Here is a 12,108-nt window from a genome sequence, read left to right as displayed (position 1 = left end):
CCACCTCTGCAACCACTTTCTGACATCCATCACTTTAGTCTAGTCCTGAATTGCACATAAATGGAATGGTTTAAGCTTCACCTACATTGTTATACGTATTGATGATTCAATTTCTTCTAAATTGATGAGTTATATTCCATTGCATAAGTGTACCAAAAAAAATTTTCATGCATTCTGTTAATGGACTTTTCAGTTTTTTCATGTTGAACCATTACAAATAAAGGTGCTATCAACATTCTTGTCCATGTCTTTTTGTGAATTTACATTTTCATTTCTCTTGCAGAAGCACCTAAGAGTGAATTTCTAGGTTACAGCAGAGGATGTGCCTCACTTCATAAGCTAACAGTTTCCTAATGTGGCTGCACCATTTTACACCATCGCAATGTACAGGGATTCCAGTTGCTCTGCATCCCCACCAATGTGCGGTGAGGTCAGTGCTTATTCTAGTTGTTCTAATGGATGTGTTTTAATTTGTACTTCTGCAAGGTTAAGCATCTTTTCACCACATGCTTATTGTTTATTTTTAAAACTTCTTTTGTCAAGAGTCTAATCATGTCTATTGCCAATTTTTAAATTGGATTGTTGACTTTTTAATTGTTAATTTGTAAGCATTTTATTTTAGGTATGTTCTTTTGACAGGCATATGTGTTGTGATTATCTCTTTCCCAGTCTGTGATTTATCTAGTCATTTTCTTAAAAATTTTAAAATTATCTTATTTTAGATTTTTAATATTAGGAAGTGGTAGGCAGAAAAATGCTCCTTTCCCCCCAAAACTATCCATATCCTAGTCCCTGAAACCTGTGAATATTTTTTTTATTATTTTATATTTTAATCCACACCCAAGGACATGCTTATTAATTTCAGAGAGACGGAAAGGGAGGGAGATAGAAAGGGAGAGAAACATCGATGTAAGAGAGCAACATTGATCAATTACGTCTCACACGCATCCCAACTGGGGACCGAACCTGCAACCTAGGCATGTGCCCTAACTGGGAATCAAACCCGTAACTTTGGTTTATGGGACACAGGCAAAAGGACTCCATAGGTGTGACTAAAGTCTTGGAATCCTGACATGAGGGGATTATTCTGGATTATTTGAGGGTCTGAATCTAATCACATGAGCTCTTAAAAGTAGGAGAGGACAGTAGAGTCAGAAAGATGTGAGCCTGGAAAAAGAGGTGCGATCCAAAGTACAAAAGGCACCTGACCTGGACCTGCAGCTGCTGGCTCTGGAGATGGAGAAAGGGGCCCACAAGCCAAGAAAAGTGAGTGGCCTTTATGAACTGAGAACCAGTCTCAACTGGTAGCTGGCAAAGAAATGGGGACCACAGCCCTAAGGCCACAAGGAACTTAAGTGCACCCACAATCAGAACCAGCAAGGAAACAGGTTCTCCCTGAGGGACCAGAAAGGAACGCAGCCCAGCTGATACCTCGGTTTCGGTGCAGTAAGTCTCTAAGCAGAGACTCAGTGGAGTGCATTATATTTCTGACCTAGGGAACTGTAAAGACAATAAATTTGTGTTGTCTTGAAGTGCTAAATTTATAGTAATTTGTTATGGCAGCAATAGCAAACTAAAGCACAGAGTCAGTGCTTTTGCATTCTAAGACATCTTTGACTACCCTGAGGTTGTGAGTTATATCCTTTGTTTACCTCTAGAACCTTTAAGATTTTACTTGTTTAAAGTTCTCTTCTATTTCTTCTACTACGTCTACCTCAACAGGAACTGGGGATTTGACTGTTCTGCTTTCTTTCTGTCCTTTATGCTATGCCCTTAAGTGACCCCTGGGCTGGTCTCTCTTGATGTGCCCTTTCGTCACGTGCGGGTTCTTTACACCCATGCAAGGCTGGAACATTCGGGCCTTTCAAGCACACGTCAAGGCAGACAGACTGAGGAATAACAGGTGGCCAAAGCATGGGAAGACTAGTATCAGTTTAAAGGCTGATGGGCCAAATGCCACCTTCAGAACACATCTTCCTATAGGTGACATTCTCTCCTGGCCTCCTCCCCAACCCAGCCTACCGAAACCTCACCAAATGTTTAACTCCTAGCTCAAAGTTCAACAAAGCTCTGTATAGCTGAAACACATCTCCTTCTCCCTTCACATTTGACTGGCGGTCTGGGAGTACAGCATTCTAGGTTGGAAATAGTTTTCCTCCCGTATTAGAAGTGCTGCCCTTCTGCCTTCAAGTTTCTAACGCCACTGAGAGTCTCCCCGGTAGTTTCATCCCTGATCCTTGCATATGATCATTTTTTTCCCTTTCTGGAAGTTTTTAGAGTCTTGATTTTATTATCCATGGTCTGAAATTTCAGCATAATGTGACTTATGATGGTTCTGTTATAAATATGCTGGGCCTGGTGGACATTTTTAACCTAGAAACACATTCTTCAGTCCTGAGAGACCCCTGGTAGTATTTGTAGCTAATTTCTTCCCTTACATTATTTTTTAAGTATATTTCATTGATTATGCTATTACAGTTGTCCCAGTTTTCCCCCTTTGCCCCCTCCGCCTAGATCCCCTGTTCCCTCCAGCAATACCCGCCCCCTCCTTTTCATGTCCATGTCCATGGGTTATGCATGTAAATTTTTTGGTTTCTCCATTGCCTATACTGTTCTTAACATCCCCTGTCTATTCTGTACTACCCAATATGCTTCTATATTCCTATACCTTTTCCCCATTCTCCCTCTTCTCCCTCCCCACTGATAACCCTGCAAACGATCCCCCTATCTATGATTCTATTCCTGTTCTAGTTGTTTGCTTAGTTTGTTTTTGTTTTTTTAATTCAGTTGTTGATAGTTGTGTTTGTTGTCATTTTAATGTTCATAGTTTTGATCTTCTTCTTTTTCCTAAATAAGTCCATTTAACATTTCATATAAGGGCTTGGTGATGATGAACTCCTTTAGCTTTACCTTGTCTGGGAAGTAGTTCATCTGCCCTTCCATTCTAAATGATAACTTTGCTGGATAGAGCAATCTTGGTTGTAGGTCCTTGCTTTTCATCAATTTGAATACTTCTCGCAAGTCCCTTCTTGACTGCAAAGTTTCTTTTGAGAAATCAGCTGATAGTCTTATGGGAACTGCTTTGTAGGTAACTCTCTGCCTTTTTCTTGTTGCTTTTAAGATTCTTTCTTTATCTTTAATCTTTGACATTTTAATTATGATGTGTCTTGGTGTTGATTTCTTTGGGTCCAACTTATTTGGGACATTGTGCTTCCTGGACTTGTATGTTTATTTTCTTTGCCAAATTAGGGAAGTTTTCTGTCATTATTTTTTCAAATAAGTTTTCCATTTCTTGCTCCTCTTCTCCTTCTGGCATCCCTATGATTTGGATGTTGGCCCTTTTGGAGTTGTCCCAGAGTCTTCTTTAACTCTCATTTTTTTGAATTATTGTTTCTTCATTTTGTTCTGGTGGAGGTTTATTTCTTCCTTATGTTCCAAATCATTGATTTAATCTAAATCCTTCCTTCCCTCCACTGTTGGTTTCCTGTGGATTTTTCTTTATTTCTCTTAGTAGGGCTTTCATTTCTTTCCTATATTGCTTCTGCCATATTCAGCGAGATCTTTGAGCATTCTGACCACCAGTGTTTTGAACTCTGCATCTGATAGGTCAGCTATCTCCACATCTCTTAGTTCTTTTTCTGGGGTTCTGTTCTTTTCCTGCATTTGGGTCATATTTCTTTGTCTCCTGATTTTGGCAGCCTCCTTGTGTCTGTGTACTAGGTAGAGCTGCTTTGATTCTATTTTAGCACACCTGTTAAGTCGTATGGGGCAGAGCCTTGCATATTCGTCAGGGTGGGCAACCTTGGCTCCATGTGTGGGGAAGGGTCGAAGAGGGGACAATGCCGCTGCAGGCTGACTTCTGGGAGCTTGCCTGGCCCTTGCTCTGTTTCCAGTCACTTCACGCACTTCCTGTGTGCAACTGGCACCCCTTCAACTGCTGTCCTGGTTGTGGTTCCCAGGGTGTGTGTGTCTGTGTATGTTTAGGACTCTCTGGCGGTGTCTTCCGCCAGCCCAAGACCCACTGAGTTTACAGCCAGAAGTTATGTAGCTTGATTTTTCCTGGCACCGAAGCCCAGGGCTGCGTGGTATGGTCTGGGGCTGGGCTCCTTCACCCACAAGGTGTCCCCCTGATTTTTATCCACCACACGTGAATGTGGGGCTGCCTGTTCTGCCAGCCTCCGTTACCTCATTGCCTCACTGCCTCTCTGCCTCTCCACACCCCGCTGGCCCCCACACCATGTCCCCTCTAACCCGACTCCCCATCTCTGCCCCTCCTACCCATCTGGATGAATTTAGCTTCTTTAAATCCTTGGTTGTCTGACTTCCATACAGTTTTTGGTGTTTTTCTGGGTGATTTTTTGGCAGTTCTGGGTGGTTTTTGTGTTTAAGTTGTAGTCTTTCTTACGGTTGTGCAATGAGGTAGGGTGCATCCACCCATGCCTTCATCTTGACCCGAAGCTCCCCCTTACATTCTTTTCGATTTTCTGAGTGGTGGACCTCCCAAATTTGCTCTGTAACTTTCCATTTTAATTTCGCTCCCATTTTCTATTTTGCTTTTAAAATTTTACTTTCTGGGATAATTCCTTAAATATCTTCCAACCTTTACTGAATTTTTAAATATTTTCTATCCTTTTTAAAATTTCTAAAGTTATCCATATGCTTGAACTGCTCTCTTTTTCTTTAGAGTATCCCATTCTTGTTGGATGGATTTACTATCCTCTCGAGGCTACAAATTATAATTTATATATAATAAATATATAAATATAATTTTATATATAAATATGCATTAAATATATTTATGTAAATATATAATTTATATACAACCCACATGTCCATCAGCAGGAGAACAAGCTGTGGTTCATGTACATGGTGGACAAACACCCAGCAAGGAAGGCGTGAGCTACTGATCTACACAATCGCATGCCCAGCAAGGCCAAGCACAGGCTGAAGGCTAAGCAGTCAGTTTGTGGCACAGCAAGGACTAGATTCCAGGCCATCTGACTCCCCAGGAGGTGCTTCTTTTATGTCACATCACCTCTTGGACACCACTGTCAGGTCACTGACCAATGCTGACCACCACGAGGGGATGAGGAAAGGGGAGAGGACACCAGAGGGAAATTCTATAGGGCTCTCCTATATCGCTCACGACATTTCAGAGTGATACAAGCATTTTGGAAAGCAATCGGGCATTATTTATCAACATTTTCCCACAACACTCTTACCAACACTCCAGACATGCTTACTGCAGCATTACTTACAATGACAAACACCGAAACCAGTCTAAATGCCCAACTACAGTGAGCTGGTTCAGAGAGCACTGACTCCAGAGAAGACACATTTCAGCTGAGCGCACCTTGCTCTCCAACCTCCTGGACAAGCCACTGTAATGCCATACTTCCCTGATCCTGGAGCTGACACGTTCTACTAATTTTAGTCCACTCCCTCAATGATGTTCTCTAAGAAGGGGAGCACGCATGTGTCACCACCTCCATTCACTGAGTAGGAAATGAGGGCAAGAAAGCTAACCTCAATCACACAGGGCCTCATGGCCAGGATGGCACAGCTGGCCCTAAGCCCCACCTTCTGACCCCTCCCGGGTCTCCCAGAGGGGCAGGAGGAGGGGAGGAGAGGCTGTCTCTGCAGCTCTGAGTGGGCTCACCACCTCCAGCCCTGTAGGCATGCAGTTCCCAGGCCTCCCCACCCCCTACAGAAGTCCACACCAGCCTCCGGCTTTACCTTCTCAGAGACACTTCAGTAGCAGTGGTGGCGGCAGCAAGTTCTTTAAGACAAACTCAAGGTAACAGTTGTGTTTTGTTTTTGAACAACATATATTTTAAAACAAAAAAAATTTTAAAGATACCCACCTAAGCTGAATTCTAAAATGGGTTCATCTGGATCTTGTAGATTTCCTGAATAAAAAGAAATGCCAGAAAAAAGTTACCCTTAATCAACTTTTCCCTGCTTTTAGATTTTATGGGGGAAAAAACCCCCAACACACTCATAATTGTTTCACAATATTTGTAAATCAAACCATCATGATTTGTATCAATTACTTCTCAATAAAATTGGTCGGGGGGGGGGGAAACTCCAACATTCTACTAGATTTTTCCATCCAAAACTGTTAGGCAAGATGATTTCTTCATTTTCTAAACATTTTATTTTGTGATTCCTAAGAAGTATCAGGCTCCGAGTCCAAACCCCTTCCTTTTCAGGTCCACATATCCACAAGAGGCAGGCTTTTACTGTGGCCCGGGCACCGGCCAGACAGCCCTGTGGACGTTCCACATGATCTCCTGGTGAATCGGCCCCCCAAACTGGAAGTCTGACAGTCCGCTGTCAGCTGTTCTAGTGGAGGCGGTTCCCAGGAAGCGTGCTGACTCTCCCCTCCCGATTCTGACTCAACCAGAGGGTGCCACACCAGGTTCCCCCTCCAGGCTGGGGCAGTCATGGGGTCTCATACTGGCTATTCACCAGGTGCCCCAGGAGGCATGCTTGGCCCTCCCAGAACTGCCGCAGTGTGGAACCCACCAGGAGCTGGGTGCAGGACCCCTGGGGCTCACCTGCCAGAGAGAGGCCAAGCATGTCAGCTGCCACATCAATGGTGGATGCCCGCTGCATCACACGGGCCCTGGCGCCATGGCGAGGGCTGTGCTCTCTTGCTGTCATGCTGTCATTGGTGATGATGTGCTTCCCGCTCCTGGGTTCAGATGATGCCTGATTTCCCAGGAAGAGCTGTCACCCAGCACTAGTCCTCTAAGGTGGCAGTAGCCCTGAGAATCAGAACACTGGTAAGAAGCACAGAGATGGTGGCAGAAAGACACTGCGTGACCACGAAAGTCCACGATCTAACATGGGCAGATGCAGCAAAGCCAGGGTCCCAGCAAGTCAGGGCCGAGTGAGGGTCTCTTCCTGTGCGCTCCCCAGCGCGCGCTCACGCACGTGTCAACACAGCATGCCCGTGGGTTCCCAGACAGAAATCATGTTCCCTCCAATACAGATTGCCAAATTAAATGACAGTTTACAGAGAATCATGAAATATGGCTTTTGAGATTTTCTTGTTGATTTTATTATTATGCTTTGCCATTGGCAGGTCTCACAGAATTTTATAAAATTTTAAACCACTTCACTACAACCTCTGTTAGAAGGACAGCAGTGTGGTGAGCACTGAAGGACAAAGGCACGTGCCCTCCAACCTCCCCTCTTCCTGTGGGGCTCGGTCCGGGGCTTTCTTTCCCACAGAACACATACACGTAGGTGGCAACCTGAGCCTAAAGTGGGCGGTGCTGTGCTGTGGATGTGGACGCCCCTGGGAGAACAGCCACTGCAGGCTCGGTCACACAGCACAGAACTCGCATTCTGCTCTAAGTGGGGTAGCAGCAAGAAGTGAGTTTCAGTTTTCCAACCCTGTACGCTAACTCCTGCTGGCTCTAGCAGGAACCACACTTTAGCAGTTAAGATGATTAGACTGAGCAATAAGGCTGGCTTAAAACACCCCTTTCCGAAGCTTCCAGTATTCAGACACCCTTGTCTTGTGCAAGTGTGTGAACACCTCTGAACCTGAAGGGCCCACGCTCCCACTCTCGAGTGAATTCACCCAATAACTTACTGGACATGTTTGTTCTTGGGTCAGTAGAGACACGTGGCATTTCTTCATAGAAGCATGTCCAAATCCATCATCTAAAAATAAGAAATTATAAATTTAACAAGCTAGTCAGCAAACACGAGTTCTAGTGAACAGATAGCACATACATTATAATTTCGATACCTAGAAATATGGGGAAGTCAAAAGCTACTACATGTTCCTTTGAGCTCCACACACCAATCTAACCAAAGAGAAGAATCATCAGTTTACTAACCTCAGAAGGCTATATATACAGTCAAAAATATGCGATACAAATGGGGAAGTACTTGCAGTACTAATACCTGTTAATCTGAGATGTACAAACTAATTTTTAAAAACTCACTAAGAATCCAAGTAGCAAAAGGTAAGAATTCATAGAACACATGGTAAACATTCTGAAAAGTGGCCAAACTCATTCATAATCGTTAATGCCAGGCTCGCCACATCTATATTCCCTAAATTAGTACCCCAAGAGCGGTCTGTTGTTCTGTGGAGAGTATGCTTTGTTGGCAGACCCCCGGGGAAATTCTATAGGGCTCTCCTATATCGCTCACGACATTTCAGAGCGATACAAGCATTTTGGAAAGCAATCGGACATTATTTATCAACATTTTCCCACAACACTCTTACCAACACTCCAGGCATGCTTACTGCAGCATTACTTACAATGACAAACGCCGAAACCAGTCTAAATGCCCAACTACAGTGAGCTGGTTCTTTAACACCTATAAGACACACTATTGTATGGCTGTTCACATGATCATAATAAAGCCAATAACATAGGGAAAGTTCTTCAACCTCATTAGTCATCAGGAAAATGCAAATCATAACCATGAGCTGTATCTGCACACCCACTGGAATAGCCACAATGAAAAGACAGGCAATTCCAAGTGCTGGGAGGGTGTGGAATAATGGAACCAGACGAACAGCTGGAGGAGTAAAGGGCACAACCACAGTATCTACTCAAACTGAACATACACCCAACCCATGGTCTGGAATTGCTAACAGAAATGCATACGTATGTTCCCCCCAAAAGGTGTAAAGAACATGTACAGCAGTAACATTCCTAACAGTCAAAAACCAGAAACGGTCCAAATGTTTATCAACAGCAGAATGGACAAAATATCACACACAACTCCTAGAAACAATGCCAAGGGGAAGAGCCAGACACTGCGTGCATCCAGGCGACTGCATTCCCATGAGGTTCAGGCACAGCCGCATGAGGGTGATGTTACAGCCTGGACGGTGGACCCTCTGCGGGGCAAGTACTGACGGGGACTGGAGGGCTGTGAGGAGGGCTGTGAGGAGGCTTGGGGGGCCTTGTCCCCCAATCTGAGTTCCATGAGTGAATTTACTGAGTGAAACTCATTGAGCTGTTCACCAATTATTTTTATACCTCTGTAAAAAGTTTAACTTTGTCAATGGTTACAATAAGGACAGCACAGTATGAAAAAATGTTTATGTCAGTTCTGCATCATGGGGGGTTTTAATGGACTGTTCCAACTGTGCTCTGGTTATAGCCCTTAAAGAGATGTGACACAGCAACAAAGGGCCAGCAGGACGCCGGGGGACTGGCCAGGTCTGGGGCATGGGCGCAGGGAATTGCGGGCTTCCTTCCTGGGCTCACTGTCATCCCCTGCATCACTGAGAGCTGCATGCTACGCTGGCCGAGGGCGAAGGTGGCGCCCTAGAAATGAATCAGCCAGCGGCAGGCACTCCTCTCTCTTGAACCTTCTCCCAGCTTCTTCATGAAATTACAGCCACCGCCCCCCATTCAGCTGGAACAGCAGAGACGTGCCACCTACCAGAGGGCTACATCTGTGCCCTGACATCTCAATAGCCCAAAGGAGGCCGCACCTCACTTCCCTCCTCCCCCTGCAGGACCCCTGACCACTCCACCCATGTGTCCCTTCCCTCTAGGAGCAGGGTTAGTATTATAGGTGTTATGAGATTCTGGGGGTAGAAATGCTTAAAGGGAAACACCTACAGACTAATTTTACACTTGATAGAGTTCACAGATCATAGAAGCTTTTGTGGTTATTTTGGGGCATTTAATTAGAATCTGCAATTTAAGTCATCAAGCCCAGAATATAAAACTAATTTGCACAGCTGAACTCAATCCCCTTATATTATTAGTCTCATTAATTTAAGGTAATTCACCAAGGATTCCTATGTCCCCTCCATCCTCATTTTTTTCCTCATTTGAAGACTGCAGCTCATAAGAAGCAAAACTACACTAAAAATAAAGAGGACAGAGGGTGCGGGGAGCTATTCAGAGGACTGGATGGGGTAGGGCGGCAAGAAGAAGGAAAGAAGCACTCATGAAACTGACAGCCTCCTCCTTACTCTGTGAGGGACACGTGGTCCCTTTGGACAAGAGGACACAGGCCACCAAGTGAACAGCAAGCCCCAAAACGTACCTGCCACCCGTGTGGGGCCAGGGAGATGATGGCAGAGGACATCAGCAAGGCAGGGAGGGATGTTATGACGCACACAGGCTCAGTGAGGGTGGGCGATGACTGTCAGAGGCTTCTCCAGAGAACAAGAAGCCTCAGGCCAGGAAAGGGTTCTGGACGCATCAGTAATCTCTGGGGAGGACTAAGCACAGAGCCCCACTTCTATCCATCATACACACTGGGGTTCGTCTGAAAACAATCTTACAAAGGAGAAGCACGGATGAGGGCACAGAAGTCCAGACTGGATAGCTGACTTTCTCAAGGTCACATGAAAGTATGGGATGAACTGTGAGGCACAACCCACAGCAAAAAGCCCACGTTCAGCTGGGGCCCTGCTCCCTGTCCTTTGTAGCCTAGCCTCCCCTGCTGCTGTCATGTGGGAGCCAACGGGCTCACAGCAAATCTTCCCTGGGCTTCTGCTCTCCTCACACGGGCAGCTTGACAGAGAAAGTTGGATGAGAAAGGCTGAGTAAGTCACACCATGGATCAGGAAGCCCCGTGGAGGAGGCTACTTCAGAGGAATCAGAAAGAGGAAGAGTTTTCTCTAAAACCCCTCAATCCAGGACTGCTACGATCACTCAGCGATGGGGCATCGCAGCGCTCCCTGGCACCAAACACCACTGCCGGTAGAGCCTGACAGAGACGGCTGCGCCCCCCGCACGAAGCCCGTCCTGCACACAGACCCAGAGCCCACAGCCATTCTTCCTGGCGGTGCCCCGGCATGGCCAGTGGTCCATCCCTTCTTTGTGTGACCAGGGATGACCGGCTGGGACCTTGTGTGTTAGGGATGCCACACTTAACCCCTTGCTTCTCCCATACCCTCCTGGTGCAAAGACCAGGTTTTCTGACAAACACCCATAAACAAACTGTCAACATCTGTGGCAACTGTATTTGCTCACCAGCGTCTGGCTTCTTCCTGCTTCCCAGACACCCAACAGATAACTCTCAGCCCCTTCCCTCTAGTGCAGGAAAAAGCCTATACCGAGGCCTGCTTCCTCCTTGCCTTCCGAGCCATGAGCCAGCTCTCTGCTACTTCCTGCTCCCTGTACCCTCACAGGGCCTCGGTGAGGACAGGCTCACTGAGCAGAGCTCAACTGAGAGAACACTAACAGTGAGCACGCTGCAGCCCCAGAGCAGCCTGCTAGGGTTTCAGGAAAGGACTCGCAGGCCTTAGGAAGTCACGCCAGGACACGAGAAATGGGCTGTAGTCGGTGCACATTCTCACTGGCAGTCACAAACAACCTGCCCGGGGTCCCTGTGGGCCTGCGCACAGCAGGCAGTCCCTCCTGCTTCCCACTTCCCGAGCCTGTTCTCTGCCAGTGACACTGAACAGGCAGCAGCCCTGGCGATGGTTCACCACCCGATTTAATTAAGTAACCTGCCTCACTGGTTTCATGAGGATGGTAGCTGATATAATATAAAGCCTTAGCCCAGACTCAGATGCACAACTGGGACTCCAAGGGCAGGAGTCGGTCGCCTTGGGTGGGCCACAGGGGTGTGTCTAAAAAGCCAGGCAGGCCAAGTGCTCCTGGGTAGGACAAGCCCAGACTGTTCCAGCTTCTCCCCAGACCCTCGGTTTCCCCATCTCAGTCATTGGCCATTCCCTCCTTCCACCTGCTCCAGCCAAGAAACAAAATCAGCGCTGCCTGCTGGCCTCCTCGTTCTCTCACACCCCACACCCACCATGTTGTTGGCTGTACCTTCCCAGAGGTCCAGACTTCAGCCCACCTCAGCGCTCCAGCCCCACCTGCCTGGCTTCTGACCAGTCCCTCCACGGCTCCTAGTCTGCCTCCATACAGCAGTGGCTCCAGCCCTGGCCTCCCTGCTGCCGGGATCTCCCCAGCCAGCAACCCTCCTCAAGTTCATCCAGAAGGCAGCTCCCTCACCTACAAGGGGGACCCAAAACCGAATGGAATTATCTTCTGGAGGGTGGGCCCCTTTGTAGTACAGGCTCCTCCCGCTAGGTGAGCGTTCTAGGAACCCATCTGGATCAGTGCACCAGCTGGTGTTGCGAGAGGCTGCATTCGGCTT

General features: G+C 46.6%; 1 protein-coding gene across 14 annotated transcripts in view; it reads right to left on the bottom strand.

Moving 5' to 3' along the window:
• The window catches only part of INPP4A (inositol polyphosphate-4-phosphatase type I A), a 118,695-nt gene that overhangs the window by 49,642 nt on the left and 56,945 nt on the right, over positions 1–12,108 (bottom strand). For 11 of the 14 annotated variants that reach the window (XM_053923735.2, XM_053923740.2, XM_053923741.2 and 8 more), the window contains 3 exons: positions 7,607–7,677; positions 6,561–6,770; positions 5,865–5,909 (listed from right to left, as the gene is read on the bottom strand). In XM_053923735.2, the coding sequence (XP_053779710.1) occupies positions 5,865–5,909; positions 6,561–6,666 (151 nt within the window). In that variant the 5' untranslated portion in view covers positions 6,667–6,770; positions 7,607–7,677. Of the gene's footprint in view, positions 1–5,864; positions 5,910–6,560; positions 6,786–7,606; positions 7,678–12,108 lie in introns of all 14 variants that reach the window. The other 3 variants (XM_053923737.1, XM_053923736.1, XM_053923729.1) reach the window with 2 other exon arrangements.

The sequence above is a fragment of the Desmodus rotundus genome, chromosome 5 (genome assembly GCF_022682495.2).
Source record: "Desmodus rotundus isolate HL8 chromosome 5, HLdesRot8A.1, whole genome shotgun sequence".
Classification (NCBI taxonomy): Eukaryota; Metazoa; Chordata; class Mammalia; order Chiroptera; family Phyllostomidae; genus Desmodus; species Desmodus rotundus.
This window is presented reverse-complemented; position numbering and strand designations above follow the sequence as displayed.